Source organism: Paramormyrops kingsleyae, chromosome 7, assembly GCF_048594095.1.
Source record: "Paramormyrops kingsleyae isolate MSU_618 chromosome 7, PKINGS_0.4, whole genome shotgun sequence".
Classification (NCBI taxonomy): domain Eukaryota; kingdom Metazoa; phylum Chordata; class Actinopteri; order Osteoglossiformes; family Mormyridae; genus Paramormyrops; species Paramormyrops kingsleyae.
The window spans coordinates 28,874,486-28,891,132 of NC_132803.1; the positions used below are offsets into that span (position 1 = coordinate 28,874,486).

At 46.6% G+C, this 16,647-nt stretch overlaps 2 protein-coding genes across 7 annotated transcripts in view; both read left to right on the forward strand.

Annotated features, from left to right (window-relative positions):
* arrdc1b (arrestin domain containing 1b) overlaps positions 1–4,691 on the forward strand; it is a 35,218-nt gene extending 30,527 nt beyond the window's left edge. For both annotated transcript variants that reach the window (XM_023831512.2, XM_023831513.2), the window contains 3 exons: positions 363–539; positions 1,335–1,821; positions 2,568–4,691. In XM_023831512.2, coding sequence (XP_023687280.1) covers positions 363–539; positions 1,335–1,821; positions 2,568–2,632 — 729 coding nt within the window. In that variant the 3' untranslated portion in view covers positions 2,633–4,691. The remainder of the gene's footprint in view (positions 1–362; positions 540–1,334; positions 1,822–2,567) is intronic.
* Positions 4,692–6,363: 1,672 nt separating this feature from the next.
* The window catches only part of ehmt1b (euchromatic histone-lysine N-methyltransferase 1b), a 38,831-nt gene continuing 28,547 nt past the window's right edge, over positions 6,364–16,647 (forward strand). For all 5 annotated transcript variants that reach the window (XM_023831474.1, XM_023831479.1, XM_023831476.1 and 2 more), the window contains exon 1: positions 6,364–6,441. In XM_023831474.1, the coding sequence (XP_023687242.1) occupies positions 6,421–6,441 (21 nt within the window). In that variant the 5' untranslated portion in view covers positions 6,364–6,420. The remainder of the gene's footprint in view (positions 6,442–16,647) is intronic.

Consider the following 16,647-nt stretch of genomic DNA (forward strand, 5'->3'; position numbering starts at 1 on the left):
CTAGGCCAAGCAAGGGGTCAGGGCATACCCTGAATTAATAAACGTTGATAATTGCTAATTGCTTTAATTCAGCCTGACTTATTATATAAGGCTTAATTTTGCCACCTTTCCATACAGACAGCTGGGTATTTTGCTGACATGATCTATAAGCGCCTTGTGTGAGTATACTTGGTGTGTCCTGGAAATCTTACCTGTAACAGTGTGTTTGAGGATATTTTTTCTCTCCACAGCACCAACTGCAGTCAATAACCGGCAGTGCAGTCTTTTGGTGTGGCAGAGTCACCAAGCCGCTTGCTGTGAGTGGCCTTGTTAACCATCTGTTTTTACCCCTCCACCCCCCCCCTGCCCCCCTTGTGGAGCAGAAGGTGACCTACAGGAGCAAGCGAGTGATCTATGACCTGCGGACGATCGCTGAGGTGGAGGGGGCGGGAGTAAAGGCGGGGAAACACGCGGAGTGGAAGGAGCAGATCATCGTACCCCCCTTGCCTCAGTCTGTCCTGGCTGGGTGCAGGCTTATCGAGATCGACTACTTCATCCAGGTCAGTGTCCCATGATTGCGAGGATCAAAACCAACACACCCGGGGGGCCGTCTGCAAGTCGAAAAATACTCAAATTCAGGGTTTGCGATTCACCCTTGAAAGGGCGAGCCATATTCCTGGCATGCATGCCTCACCATGTAGTATGCCCCTCCCTTTAGGGGGGCAACCTGACATAAACCTTGTTAATATTTTTGTCGTCGCAAAAGCATTGTGTGGCTCAGTGGGTTGATTCTATGCCCATAGTCAGAAGGTCACCGGTTCAAATCCCAGGGTAATTTCACGGTTGGGTCCTTGAGCAAGGCCCTTAATACCCAATGACTCTAGGGACTGAGCCTACTGATAAATAAAATTTAATGTAATGGTTATTCAGACAGGCTACCCGCACAGCTGGTTTAAACTGAGGTACAGTGACTACAGTGTGATGAAGATTCTAGTAAATATCATTGTTATTATACTACACTGTATGGCAGTCTGATCCGCATAATAAAAAATAAAGAGCAACAACAGCCATCAATACTGACTGTAACGTCTGACCTCAATTTCTCAATTGTGTGCAGTTTTGGATAAAAGCGTCTGTTATCAGCACAGTCAATATGAGTCAGTATCTCTTGGGTTTCACCCAGGATGCTTTTGAACATGGATGTAGCAGGCAATTGACGTTGCTGAGATGTTTGCATGGTGAATCGACAGGAATGTGTCTGAGATGGCTGTGTCACACGTTACTGTGACGCCGGCATGTTCTGTGCCCTTGACGAGTGACCCCACCTCCTCCACACCCTGCTGCCTGTGTCACAGGTTTCTCTGAAGTCACCTGAGGTGGTGGTGACACTGCCCATCTGGATTGGGAACATCGCCATCAATCTGAGTCCCTCGCGGCCCGCCCCACCCACCACCCCGGTGCCTCGCTGTCCCCCGCGGCCGGTCTCGCACTCGACGCCCACCGCCAGCCCCGGGGCCGTGATGCCCAGCGCCCCCCCGGCAGAGGACGACCTGGAGGAGGAGATGGCCGCGGGGGGTCTGGCCAGCGAGGAGATCCCGACTAAGAGCCACTCTCAGCAGGACCCCTCAGGCCAGCAGACCACCGTGTCCCCAAACGCCTTCAGCTACGCACCGGGACTCACCTTCCCCCAGAGCCAGCGCTGTGCCGAGGGCCCGGGGCCCCTCTTCTGCGTGTCCACGGGGGCCACCATCCCGTTCTTCTCCGAGGGCGCCGTGAACCCTGTGCCCACTTCCTGTTCCCTCATCCTGCCGCCAGAGTACAGCAGTTCACACTACCCGCACGGTGAGCACTTCAGGGACGACGTTTAATTTAAAGGCTGACAAGATGGAGGACAATGTCCTGTCTTGAGCCCGTAGTAAAATCAGCATGAGAAGCTGATGCGCAGCTTATCGTCTGGACTGCTGCAGGTTATGGCCGGGAAGATATCTTTCATTTTTTGTGAGGTAATCAGGCGATAAACTGTCTTTGTTATTTGGCACGGTATCCGTTTGCCCTTCCTTTGCCAAGGTCTTTGGAAGGTTCACACCGGGTCTCATTCAAGTGTTATTCTAGTGTTTTGAGTTATTTAATTTAGTTTTTCTTTTCATATTATATTTTGATTTCATATCCAGTTAGCTTTCAAGTGTTATTAGTTTTTATTAGCTTTTATTAGCTTTTATCTTAACTTTATCTATTTAGTTTTTATATATTTTAGTTATAGACCTATTTTTGTGTGTGATCCTTAGAGAATGCTACAGTGCACATTATATACTAATGTCCTCCAAATGGGCAAAACATACTCCAGGTATGATAATTAAGTATAAACCATTACTTTAGCTAAATAGCATTAAAGAATGGTAACGGAAGGTACTTAACCTTTGTTTTTATTTTATTTCAGTAAGTTTTTGATTTATATTTTTCATTTTGTAACTATTTATTCTATCTTCTTATTTAACTTGTTTACGAAAATGATTTCTAATAGTTTTAGTTTTTGTTAATGACAATCAGTCTGACGGCTTTTCTCTTTCTTCATATTCTTTCCTCTGCAGAGCCCCCTCCTAGCTACGAAGAAAGCTGTAGCAGTGACAACTCCAGTTTCAACAGCCGGAGTTAGACTTACAGCTGAAATGAAAGACAATATAGCTACCATTCTCTCCCTGCAAGGTCTTACATCCCCCTACAGGACAGATGGGGCATTGCAACCTTTGACTAAAAAGAATCTTTTTTAATACTCCTGGAAAAGGATTGTGGCTTCCTTTCCCCCCCCCCCCCACCCCCTTGTACTTTTCTCCCATTTGTCCTTTGTCACCGCAAGCAGACAGCGAGAAGAACATGCACAGAAATGTAGCTTGGATGATAGCATCTGTGATGCCTTAAGTCAGGGCTCAGATTCGGACATGGAGTCTCTTGGTTTCTCTGTTCTGTTTTCACTCCTGTTGTGACCAAAGCTGGCCTTCTGTGTGTGTGTGTGTTTGAGAAGCGACCTGCACCAAAAAGCGAGCGAGCTTTCCAGGGGAAAGTAACCAAGGCCTCTGAGAAGTGAGACTGTGGGTGACCGTGTGCTCTGGCCACTAGGGGGAGTATCACCACCACATGGGGCCACATGGGGCCTCCCTGGATTCGTGGTCCAACCACAGGTGCCATGAGGGTGTGTGGTGAGCCGGGATGAATTCAGACCCCCCCCACCCCCTTCACAAGCTCACACCGCAGGAGGGGGGGGTACCATCTGCTGGGTTTGCTGTAACGCCTTATCCTTCACCATTCCCCTGGCATTCCCCCCCCCCCACCTCTCGTTTCAGTTTTAGAAAGGTCAGAATTGATTAACTTGCTGGGTTTTCGTAGTAGCTGACGAAATTGGAAAGCACAGAGAGCACTTTGGAAAAATTTAATACTGTGAGTGAGCTTGTGTGTGTGTGTGTGTGTGTGTGTGTGTGTGTGTGTGTGTGGACATGCTAGCATGTTTTTTACTTATATTTGGGATCATTACTTTAGAAAAGTGGTTAATCCATCATCAAATCGGACATTCCTGTCCCATAACTCTTTCCTGTCGCACGTGCCTAGTGGATATCTATGTGAATCACTCCCTTTTCGTGCCCCTCTGTTGTTCGTTGAAATGGTACACCAGTGCTGCTTCGTCACCGTGTCCCAGAATGACATGCAGTAACCTTGGGCGTCAGTGATGATGATTCCGTACCACGCCAGATATCAACGGGCTTCCACCTGCTCCGGTCTCTGACACCAGCTGGGATTAGCATCGCTCAGCCATTTAAAGATGCGAAGGTACTCTTTGCCGTGAAATGGTGCTCTGTCCCTCTCTCGTGCAACACACGACCACATCGACACTTGTCACCAGTTCATTTGGGCAGACGTGTATATAGATACGGCATAAAGAAGACGTGCGTGCCCCCATGCCAACGTCCTGCTCGTCTCCTTTTCCTGTTTCTTTTTGTAATATGTGAAGTCAGCAGAGCCATGATGCGCGGGTCCTCGCCGATTCTCTGCCATGGTTACGCTGCCGTTTTGCTTCACCGGTAGATCAGCTTGCAACATGACTGCTGTTCTTCATGGACCCCCAACATTTTGTGAAGAAATGCCTTAAAATCCCATATGGTTGCATGTTCCGAGGCCTGCGTTTAGGATGCGGTGAGCTGTCGTCCTTTCCTGAGATGGGATCTCCACTGCTTTTGGCGCGCTAGGCCAGATCGCCCAAGCGATGGAGATGCATGCCCATCTAGCTCCCAGTCTTTTTCAAGGTCAGCCACAGAAGGCTCATTTTGCTACTGCTGTTCTTGTTAAATAGAAACTACTAACACACTCATGATTTTCTAGGCAAATCTCATGTGAAAGGCATTTTACACTTTTATTCTGTAGTCTTACTGTGTAAAAATCCCTTTGACCGTGTATCATTTTTCATCTCAGAATGTTTGATAGCTTTATTAATTTCACCTTGTCAGTTTTTTCTTCAGTTCATGTAGATGGTTTGTGGTTTTGTATTTTATTTTATTTTTTTTGCATAGTGATAGCTGTTTTCTATGTGTGACCCGGATTACTACCCCCCCCCCTATCCAGACACTGATTTGTCAAGAGCACCTTAGTGAATCAATGTTAAAGCTCAGCAACAAATTGTTTCAAATCAAACATGTAAATGGTATTAATAAAATTGTTTTAAAATGTGTGGTTCTAATCTTCAATTAACATAACTTTTTTTTTAATTTAATCTGAGTTGTTTTAAATACTATTGAAAAGGGGGAAATGTTGTTTTAACTATACATATCATACTATGATAAAAAGGAAACCACTGGGGAATTAAAAGCCATATATCAAAAAGCATAATTCTTACCTACGTAAATGATGAAAAGGATTATTGGGGAGCAAATGAATAGACTACAACATGTGTTTCTTTTACATTAGAATTAAATCCTCAAAAGTTATACTATCCCTATTATCTTCAAAGGTGAACAAATGCACACTTCTGTAGTGAGCCATGTTTATGATGATGGGGGGACTTTTAATATGAAGCTTGGGTCTCCACAGCTCTGCCTCCCAAAGATGGCAGAACAGTAAACCTGCCGCAGCTCCCTCAGCTGAGTGAACTCGCAGTTTTTATGCTTTCATGTTCTTTTCTCCCTGCTAGTTATGAGGTTTGCCAGACTGCTGCTAATCTCCAGGCCGTGGCTGTTAGGTGGTGAATAGAAAGTGTAAATTCCCCACCCCCCATGGTGCTTTTCAGAGGGGTTTCCCTCATTTCCAGGAAGTGTGGTGCTGTTTTGGAGGGAATGGAATTCTGGTCCCTCATCCAGATTGTCCCCTGCCTTGTGTCCTGTTCTTCCTCAGATAGGCTCTAGACCCCCTATAAACTTGCAGCTTGTAGTGGACTTGCTGCTATGTGAGATGAATAACTGAAATTAAATTGATGATACAGTACTTTTCCTCTGAGTCTACAATCCAGAGTCACACCTTGGCACATAAGCTGACTGGAGCATCGCAATTAAATTTTGCTTTAGTAATAATGTAATCAGTGCATCTGCTGCTAAAGCTTCTGGGTATGTGAAATGAGGTTAGCGTACAATATGCCGTCCCCAGTCAAAGGTCACCCAATCTCGCTCTGTGAATCAGACCCGTGCAGTGCCCTAGAGCAGAGCATACAGAGGCAGCAGTGCATGGTGGGTCTTTGTCTGGGTAGTGGGAGTATTTGTAGCTAGCCACATTTTCTGCAGAGACATATTAACAGTTTCGATGGGGCCACGGGCTGATGAGGAGAGCAGTCGGGCAAACAGACGGCATTTCCAGAGCTGTCTCTCACTCCACCATTCCTTTCCCATTTCCATGGAAACTGGATCCAGATCCGTCAGCCTCCCAGTGTCAGGCACGGACATGGACTTCAACCCTTCTTACCTACCAGAGGAATCGAGGGCAAAGCTGCCGCAGACAGTGGTTCATATTGCTGCTTAATATACTGGAGCAATAAAAACTGGTCAAAGGTCCCCCAAATATGTTTTGTAACCTGAATGTATTAAAAACTGGTAGACTGGGGGATGCACAACCGAAAGCATGCATTTTCTGCATGTAGAGAATTACGTTTATATCTTGATATTAGTCTAAATAAATGCTCCTAATTATTCCAATGTAACACTCAGTTGCGGATGCCGTGTAAAACAATAGACGGCTACACAACTTTCATCTCCATAAATCAATTTTTAACTGCGCGTTCCACCAGCCTACGTCGGAGCTGTAGAATAGCCAGATTTCGGCGTCCGCTAGTTAGAGTCCGCAAGGCAACTGTAAGCGATATTTAAATGAAGGGGGAGGGGCTAAAATGCGCGTAATTTTAACTGGGCCTGGAAGTGAGCGCGCTGACGTCACGGCGGCGGTGGGCGGGGACTGGGCGCAGGCTGAGGAACCATGGCTTCAGTGAAAGCCGAGGTAAGAGGGGAGCGCTTTTTGCTTTAACTTTTCCGCCGCCACCGATTTCGCTCTCGCGTCGCCGGGCTAACGGGCCGAACCGGAGCCCGTGAGATCGAGGTGGGAGGGAGGCTCGCCCATGGCCGCGACGGGGCCCATCCGAGCCGCGGCTAAGCAGCCCCCCCTCTACACATCTCTGATCCATCCCAATGCACCTTCATTTTTTTCAAACTGCCCGCCTGGGCTTCTGCGATTTCGGGAAAGTGCGGTTTATGCGGGGATCCCGCGACTGACTGTGCGTGCATGAATGTGGGGGGCACGATCAGCAGGGGAGTGCTTCTCAAACTGATCATTTCGGGGCCTTTGTCATCTCTGTGGAACATGCATGTGTCCACGGAGCGTGTTTCGGCTATGCTAGTTCCAGGGGCCCGGCACCCACCATCCGGCCATGCAATGCCACCTTTTTTCATTGGAAAATTGGGGGAAATGGGAATCGCATCCTGCTGAAAACTGGGCTTTATTTTGCGCACAGTTTAACTTAAGCAGGTTCTCCCGTATAACTGACGGGGCTTTTCCTCTACTGTGAAACATGCATTAGTTTCTTCCTTTGTTTGTGTACACGGCTAGGTGGCTAGCTGAAGTTAGCCGACCGGCACATTGGGGTCCGGGCCAAGGGATCCAAACGGGACCGATGGGGCTCGGTATGGGGGGAGCCTCCGGGGCAGCCTGCGGACACTCGGATGGCCTTCCTCCTCAAGGGGCCAAGGGGGTCTTGGAGTAATATTAACACAAAGCGACAGCCCGTTGCACGCAGCTAGCGGCACTTTCTAACGTATTTACAAATTGATGATGTGATGTCTACTCACTCCAATAGATCCAAGCTGATTTCGTTGAGTTTTGGTTAGCTGGCCAACTTTTCAGCTGTCTGAGTTGCTTGTAAGCAGCAGAAAGCCCCTCCAGTTACAGTAGCTATGTGATCACCTAACGCATCTCACACCGCAGTTCATGCAACATCCCGAGTACAGAAATAAGATTTACACGCTGGAGCTGCCCAGTGCTTCAAAGCCTCTTTCTTGTGGCGTGATTTAATCACCAAGTCTAATGAGTGGAATTAGTTGGTCCCTTTTTGTAAGACTCTAGTTAAGCACTTTTCCAATTCTTGTGTTTGTAAACCTGGATGTTTTCTTAGATCAAATCAAATCCAGGGCCCTAACTAAGAAGCATAACGGCATAGCCCCTGCAAGGATTTGAACAGAGAATCTTCCACCTCTTACATCTTTATTCTTACCCATCTTATCACCTGCTATCCCCACTGATTATAACTGTGCTTCACAAATTAATTTTACTGATGGCGGGGGGACAAAATGCTGGAATCCAACTGTCGACGTTAAAATAAAACCCACAATCCAATTTATGTTGTTGCGATGTGATTTAACGTGCATCCGATAGTCATCAGAAACATGATTCATATGATAGTCGTGGAATGCCGTCTGCACGCAGTTGTTGCATTAGAGAAACCGAAAAATCTATAGTTCATGAATTAGTGTTGAAAATGATTTGGCAATTAACTGATTTTGATTAGGAATGTATGTTAAATTTTTTCCGCATGATGTGAGTTGCAGCAGCTTTGTTGCGTTCTGCTTTGCCGCCTCCCGATATTTTAAAGGCCTTTCTTCCAGTGGCTTTCTGTTCCCATTAATCGCATTTTCATTGATTCGTCGGTTTTCAATTATTCTGCAATGGCCAGTAATCTATCGGCAGAGGGCGCCCGCGAGTCGCTGGAAATTCCACCACCTCCCTGGCGTAATTTCCCAAGCACAGCCAACTCGCCGCAGCTTCTAGTAAACACTTGTGAGAATCGCACACCTTTTCACGATTAGTATTTGAAGCTGTGACGTGATGGAATACTCTGAATTAATTTTAATGAGATACGGACCGTGGCCTTGGTCAGTTTGGCCTTTCTCCAGTTGCTCAGGTGACTCTGTATTGAAACATTCATGTTGCATTAGATTTCCTTGTTCCGTTTGATCTGATTTTTCACTATTTTGGATATTTTTCAATTTATATGTAGTGACATGCAAATAGAAGAAAAACCCCTTTCAGGAGAAGACAATGGACTTTTGTATCTGTATCTCATCTGTTTCCAGATGTTTTTGGCTGCTTTTGACGCTTCACAAAGTTCTTAAATCCACAATCATGTGTGCCAGAGAAATGTTTCTGGATGGCGAATCTTGCTTGACTACAGATGCACGTTATGTCGAGGTGAGGCGGCCGGTTGGTAGACCCTCCCCTTTACTGTGAATGACCCAGGTCTCGTGTTGCCCTCCTCTGTTTATTCCCAGTCCGACTCCATGTTGAGTATTGTCTTTCATCAAGGCGTGGCACAAATTACTCTGCAACAGCTTGTGGTCGAGAGACAGGCTGGTTTCTCATCCTGCTGTTTTCTTTCTGAATTATTTACTTCCTGTAGCTGGAAAGGTGCAGTGACAGCAGTCAGTGTAGGAGTGTGGCGACAGGGGCGCGTCCTGCATGCTGTCCGATTCCCTCGACCTGTGTTTGTTATTTAAAATCGGCAGTGACAGTGGGGCTGGATATTTGCACTGATGTGGAAGCAGGAGTATGGGTTTAAAACCCATTCTCGTCCCTTTCTGGAAGTAAGGGGAGCAGGGGAGATCTGTGACTGCAGCTTCGGATTCTGTGGCCGTGATCAGAAGGTTGCTGGTTCAAATCCCGAAAGTCGCACGAGGAATGCCACCATTGGGCCCTGGATCAAGCCCCTTGGCACCAGTTTTACCAGGGGGGCTAGACCCTTGTACCAGGGGTGCTTAGACCCTTGCTGACCCTCACCCTAATACTTAGTTTCCTCTGTGTGTGTCTCCACAGAGAGCAATTTGATAAACCTGCCCAATTCATTCCTTTGGGGAAATAAATATCAGCCGTACTAACTTTCATATCTCTCTTTCCCTTCTTTGTATTTCCTTCCCCTCAGGCCTGTTGGCTTGTCTCTTCAACCTGTGTCTTTTAATTTAATTTTTTTTGCCAACGTATTTGTCATTTAATAAAGTAAATATCAGGCTGCGTAAAGGGAATGTTTGGGGGGGGGGGGCAACTCTAACTCGACATGCTGTCTGAGGGGGAACACAGCTGGTACGCTTCGTAGCCTGTGGGGGGCGCCGTTTCTCCCAGTGGTGGGCCTGGCTTCTCCCAGCAGGGGCTGTTGATTGAGCAGTAGAGGGACACACATATCAGGACTAGAGCTGCTCTCTGGCTGGTGAGAGAGCATCCGGGGGCTGGGCTGCGTCTCCCCCCCGCGCCTGCCGCGTGGCCCTGCTCCCCTGTGGTCTAGGCTGTGAGCCTCAGAAGGCTTTTTGCTGGCTTATTTTGGCCAAGGCTGCGAAATACCAGGGGTTTGTATCATGAGTCAGGATTTCTTTCTTAGCCAGATAACTTGTCAGATGTAAGGTAGTCTGGACTAAATGTAAGTGAATGAGGATAAAGTCCATTTAACCTGGGGTACCTTAAATCTGATACTAAATTGTGTAGCTGGTCCATTTGTTTGGGCGAAAATAAGGCGTCTTAAACAGAATGTAAAAGTTTTCCTTGGAGGTATTTTATTGGCCCACATGATCGTTAAAATGATCATAAATGTATGAGTGAAGTTAAGTATGAAAAATGTGTTGGTTTTGTTGATTTCTGCATTTACTTATGGAAAAAGGAAAAGTACTAGGGCTGCCACTATTATGACTATTTTTCAATTAATCTGTCGACCATTTATTGACTGGTGGGTTAACCTAAATGATTAATTTCCCTCCAGAAAATGAGATTAGTTTAAGTTAATTTTATTTTGACAACAACAAACTATGATGCATGGTACTCTTTTGGTAAATCGTGAAAGCGATAAGCACTGAAGTGCAGGCGAAGAAAGGGGCAACTCGACAACAACATTTTGTAAAAGAGGAGGTATTTGTGGATAAACAAGGTCAAAAGGTGACAGTACTTTTTGCAGTTTGAAGTATGACGGTTTCATTTTTATTTCGGTTCACATTTTTTATTTTTTTTTAATTAGTGTCCATTTCCATTTAAGTTTTAGTTTCATTTTAAGTTTTGCTCATTAATACTCACACTGGCACTTTCAATCGATGTAGAATAACCTCAGATTTTAGCCTAAATGTTTTCTCAAACACTTATTCAGTGGAGATTCTAAGGTAGCAGACGGACAACTTTATGGTTTTAATAATGAGTATATTTAGCAGCAACAAGGACACAAGATATTCCGAGCTCTCCGTACTAATGGTAATTTAATAAACATAAATAGACAGCATGGTGGTTTTGCCTTTTTTGGGGCTCCATGTCTGTTTTCTCTTCAGGCGCTTCTGCATAGTGCTACTGCTGCTGTGGTTTTTCCACTGTCAATGTCATGTACTACGTCGACTACGACAGCCCCAAAAAGTACAACAGATTCTTTTTTTCACAAGGCATGACAATAATCATTCAAAATTGGCCCCTGCTGACATGGCGAAGCTCAGATTTGGCCCTTCACAGGAAGTCGGGTGTCCAGGCCTGTATTATCTAATCGTTGCTGCAGAGTGTTTGCGTTTTGCATGTTGGCGGTCTGCAGCGGAGTGTCTGCACATAGACGCCCACCTCCCGATGACAGCAGCCGCATCCTGACTGTCACTCCACATGCCGCTACCCTGCGGTCGGCGGGGCCCCGTCCTGCCGTCTCCGCGTCCCCCAGCCGTCGTCCCTCGCGGGAGGCCTTTGCTCCGCGTAGAGCTGTCGTTCGCTGTGGTTTCATGTCTCGCTCATGAGTTTGTTTAAAAGCTTAACCGCAAGCGGACTTTGCTCGCTGATATGACGGCGTGCCGCTGGCTCTGACGCGACTCGGCACAATCTCCCCCATCTGCCCCGAAATACCAGGGCCCTGTATCAACGTTCTGCTCCAGCTAGGCTATAAAATGAGTGTTGGTCTGTACCGCAAAACAGAAGTGCATCTCTATGACTAAAGACCAATCCTAAATAAAGAATGATGAAATTAGGCAGAGGACTAACATAGACGCTGAAGGATGCTGCCGCTAACCTCAAAGCTAGTCAGTAGCTGTAACTAGTAATGATAATTAGCTAGTTCTGTGATTCTTGCGGTGTGTCCAACTGCGGGACGCCACAGGAAACCTTCTGCATGAATGAAAACATACGTGTCCTTCAGTAATGACATGCATCGGTGGTTCAGTCAGTAGCACTGTAGCCTCACACCTGGAGAGTTACGTATCCAGTTTAATTTCCTCCCCCTCCATCCTGTTTGCAGTCGGCGTGCTGTCCACTGGATTCTGGTTTCTTCCAAAAACATGCAGCTAAGTTGACGTGTCTTCCCGTGTTCCCGTGTCAGCGTGTGCCCCGTGACGGACTGGCAGCCTGGCAGCCTGGCACCGTGGCAGCCTGCCTCGCTTCCCCTGAAAGGCTCGCAGCAGCCATGTCCTGCTTGAGCAGTTATAGGAAATGGATGCTTAATTTTTGCCGTGAAGTTTTCATACCTTGAGGTGCCGCTGTTCCTGATTCTCTGGCCTTGCGTGTTTCTGCCACTGGCCGCCTTAAAATACTTAAAATTCCTGTGTCCAAGGGTACTGGCCTTATCAGGGCGCTCTGTTGCAACCCTGATTTAAAGATTAGTCTATGGCATTCATATGAAATTGCATGTCCTTTAATTAATTTAGTACCTTGCAAACCAATGGGGTGAAATTAAGGCCAAGCACTGGGGAAATAGTCCTGTTTTATGTGTGGGAGTGTTACCTGAGGTGTTGGTCGTAAGCTCTGTCTCAGAATTCCCATCGTTATTGAATTGAAATGGTAATTTGTGTGTCTCGACCCTGTAGTCTTTTATGAGTGTTTTCCTTGTGGGACTAAACCACATACCCTCCTGAGGGTTTGGGATCGGTGTGTTGGTGAAGGCGGCAGGAGGGGTGCAAAAAGGGACCATAATCACTGGCTGCTACCGCAGTCCGACTCTGAAAACAATATAATTGATTCTTATCTATTGTTGCTCCCTGTAAATCCTTGGTGAGTCTTGTGGACAGGTGTCGCTGTTAATCGCGTACATGATGTGGTCTCAGCATCTCTCCGTGAGGAGGTCCCCTTCTGCAGCTGGCTAATATTACTATGAAATTCATCTGGTGCAGCGTAGATTAAGAACATTTTTGTGGCAGTGGTTCTTTCCCAGTCAGAAATAGCTTGGAATGAGGTTTCATTCCAGATTTCGTGGAACGAGCACATCGTCCTTCTGATTTATGCAGGCCTTCATATTCGCATGGCTGAAATGTGATGTGCGAGAAGCAATGTCGACTGCCCCGGTATCTCTAATGCAATGTGATATATAACACATGACTCTCTTTGAACAGACCATGGTTTAATTGCTGTCTGTTAGATTACCCACCCCCACTCCCCCCCCCCCCCCCCGTCTCGATTTCCTGTCTGGCTTTGGTCATTAATCCAGGTCTTGTCAGGCTTTTCTTCAGAACTCGATTGTAGGTCTGTGATTGAGTTGTTTTGTTCCTCTCTGTCTTCTCCTCACGGTATCCAAGAACTGACCTCATTTTCTGGATGAACGTCATTGAGCGTGAGGACAGTGTAATTCTTTGCTCTCGTCAGTGTAATGTATACACGTGTTCCTCGAGTCCCCTAAACCTAAACTGTCATTTGTTGCTCTCCAGCTCCTTCCCCAGCCTGAGTTTTATTTTTTGTGCAAAATAATTGGTGGAAGTTCAATATACTACAAAGAAAAGCAGTTTGATCACATTTTCTAAATATAGTTTGTTCACTCTGTCTGACTTCGGTTGAAATAAGAGAGCGAACAGCAGTAGAGGGACTACGCCAGGCTGCTTTCAGGAACTTTCATTTTTAAAAGAACCCGGTTTGCCATATAAATCTGAGAATATTCAGCTCCGGTCGACATTCCCATTGTTCAGTCCAGGATCCCTTCTCATGAAATGGCTGCAAACTTCCTCCCTCTTGCTCTTCAATCGGGAACAGCAGAGCAGCCTACTGAGCATGCCCAGTGCAGCCTATGTCAGCGAATCTACTAGATTGATCATGTAACCGGAGTTGGGGCTGTGCATGTGTTGGAAGCTGGATGTAAATCTCTCTCTCTCTCTCTCTCTCTTTCTCTCACTCTCACTCACTCACATCTATCCATCCCCCCATTAACAGAATTCCACGGAATCATTCTGGCATTGTCTGGATGCTGGAAGGAACGTGTCTTTATTTGACTTTATGCTTTTTTCTTTAGAGCTTGGCCAGAATTAATAATATCCTTTTCTGTCTAGTTTTCGGTGTCTGCCTTGCAGTGCAGCTTGGCATTCGTCTTCACTTGCTTGCTTAGTCCGTGATACTTGGTGAGGCTGACATTACCGCCATTTTCTGTGCTCCCAAACGTTTGCTTTGTCTGTGATGGTTGATGAGGCCGACGTTACCGCCATTTTCTGTGCTCCCATACGCTTCCCGCCCCCGGTAGAGGAGCTTCTGCATTCAGTTGTTGGTTCGAGGGTGATTCGGGGTTCACGCAGCACATCGGGGACTGGGAGACAATTTGAAGGCCTTTAGGAAAGTGGACCAGAACAACATCTGCGTGCCCATTCCATGCTGGGGGGGGGCGGATAGGTGCGGTCCTGTAGTTTTGGTGCTGGAAGGTACTGACCCGAACACCTGCTGAGTTCCTGCATCATTAGGCTCTCAAAGTGGAACCCAGCCCTCCTTTTATTAGCGGGGAGGCTAGAACCGGTTCCAAAGGCTGGTTGTACGCAGATGATCTCCGTGGGTGGAGAATGATGACCAAGCATGCAACGCAGGAGCACAGCAGTGAAATCAGATGTGCTCGTAGAACCCTTGAGAGGCCATTTTAGGCTAAAGTACAAGGACTTTGGATTACGTATCTTCCTGTGTATTTGCAGAGCATGTTGGGTTAAATCATCAAAGCCTGTCCTTGCTTGGAGTATCGGTGGAGCTGCTCCGAGTAGCTGGTGCTGGTCTGGGGCTCCGCTGCTGTTTACCGTCTGGGGGGGGCGCAGTCCTTGCACCTACTCATTAGTGGCCCCCTGTGAGTCACCCTTAGTGATGCTGGAAAAGGAGGAACCGCTTCTTGGGCTCTCAGGAGTGTCTGTTCTTGCAGGATTAAGGGTTTTGTGGGGCGGAGAAAGGATGTTTTTAAAAAAAAATTTCCCCCCAATTTATTTATTTTGCCAATTTAAAAAAAAAAAACTGGTTTTACTCTGTGCAAACATGATGCAGGCAGACATGAGCTCGGCCACACGATGACAGGTCGCTTGGACACACCACCTATCTGCTTTTTTTTTGGGGGGGGGGGGGGTTACAGGAGGTTAAAAACAACAGGGTTTTCCCAGAAGCCAGCCCCCGCTCCCTCTGAAAAATGGTCTTTTGGTTGCAAAGGCCCAAAAACTGCACATTATTGGTCAAAACCGCCATGTTGACGGGATCGTCTCGGGCGAGTCTGCCGAACAGGCCGACCTGCGAGGAACACGAGCCGCGCGGCGCTGAATGCGCCTTCATTTCTCTCCAGATGGGAAAACTGGAAAGGTTATATTTATTTTTGGCTAGGAGGTAGGGGTATGTAGTTACCGAGGTTAAGGGGGGTATTGAGAGCTTAGAAGTACTGCAGAACAATGCTGGCTTTGCTGACAAAGAAAATGAATATATTACACAGAGAAAAAAGCCTTATTTTCAGAGAGCTTCTGTCAGATGATCTCTGCTGCTCCAAAATGGCGGAAAGGATCCCTACTGAGCATGCTCCTGAATCTTCTGCTTCAGATGTATATTGTCATGCTTTCTGTTGAGGCCCGTTTTTGGTCTTTCCTAGGCTAACTTACATAGCCTTATGGCTCTAGGCTGGCTACTAAACGGAAATGGTCCTGCAGCTAAATATCACTTAGCGCTGCAGTGCCAGACCTTAAGATTCATGCCTCCTCTTCCTGCTGATACATAGCATCTCTTACCCCTTAAATAGATCTGTATTAAAGATCATCATCGTAGGGCTGTACAGCAGCTATCGCTTGACCGGGAAAATATTGATGCCTCAGCAGACTGAAGTAGGAGCTATGAAGCCTGTTCTATCAGCGTGGAAGTTACTTCTCAGAAGTCTACAGGATAAGCTTAAATGCCAAGGGAGTAGCTTTTGATGTGGCCGGTAGCGATGTGTCCCTATCGATATTGTGGGCGTTGTGTGTGCTAGGGGGGGTGCAGGGGTGGGGGCAGATTTGCTCCCTACCCATGCTGAAACCAAACCTACACCCTTGTTAAATGTAATTTTTTTTTTAAAATTTTCCTTCATAAACATGGGGACAATTTTTAGAAATTTATATATAGAAACAAACATGCGTATTTCCCCGAAGGAAACTGCAGGTTTATTATCAGTGAGTTTCTGAGCCCAGATCGGAATCGGGCCCGATCCGGGCATTTTTTAATCGATCGATATCGGCCTACCCACCGTCCCGCCTATTTAATTTCCCGCATCCAGCCAGTTTATGTCAGTTGCACGGATTGAAAGGTTCTGTCGCACGCTGCACTGAGCCTGGGGCTCGTGCCTTGAAACTACAAACTATTGCAATGTCAGCCATGTGGAAATTCTTTCAACCGGAAACTCAAAGTAGCCCAACGGCTACCTACAGTGTTTACAATGCCATTCTTTTGAGAGGAAGTAGCAACGCAGTGTCATTTAATATAATAAATCTAATTCTGTACTTGCAGAAACACCATAATGAAGAATACTGTGAAATCACAAGGCTTTCTCTACCACCTGCTGTATGTGTCTGTATTTTGAAATATTTATTAAAAGATCGGATCGGGACTCTGGATCGGCAGATATAAATATTGAATGGATCGGATCGGGGTACTCATTGGATTGGGACATCCCTACTTACAATAGTTCAAGACACACAGACCGTAAAATGACATTTCAACATTAACAGACGACAATGAACAGTAACAGTGCAAAGAGCAGTTAGTATGAAATTCTGTAGTGGCGGCTCAAATAAATAGCATTGCAGAGTGAACAAATTGAATGGCCAGTGTATGTGCAGGATGGGGACAGGTAGAGCGTAATGGCCGAAGATGGGAACGACCTATAAACGGTGGGGCCTTGTGTTAGGTGGCGATGGTCAGTCTCTGCATGGTCACCCCTGTGATACGTGTGCTGGTGTAGTCTGGGGGGTGTGGGGGGGCTCA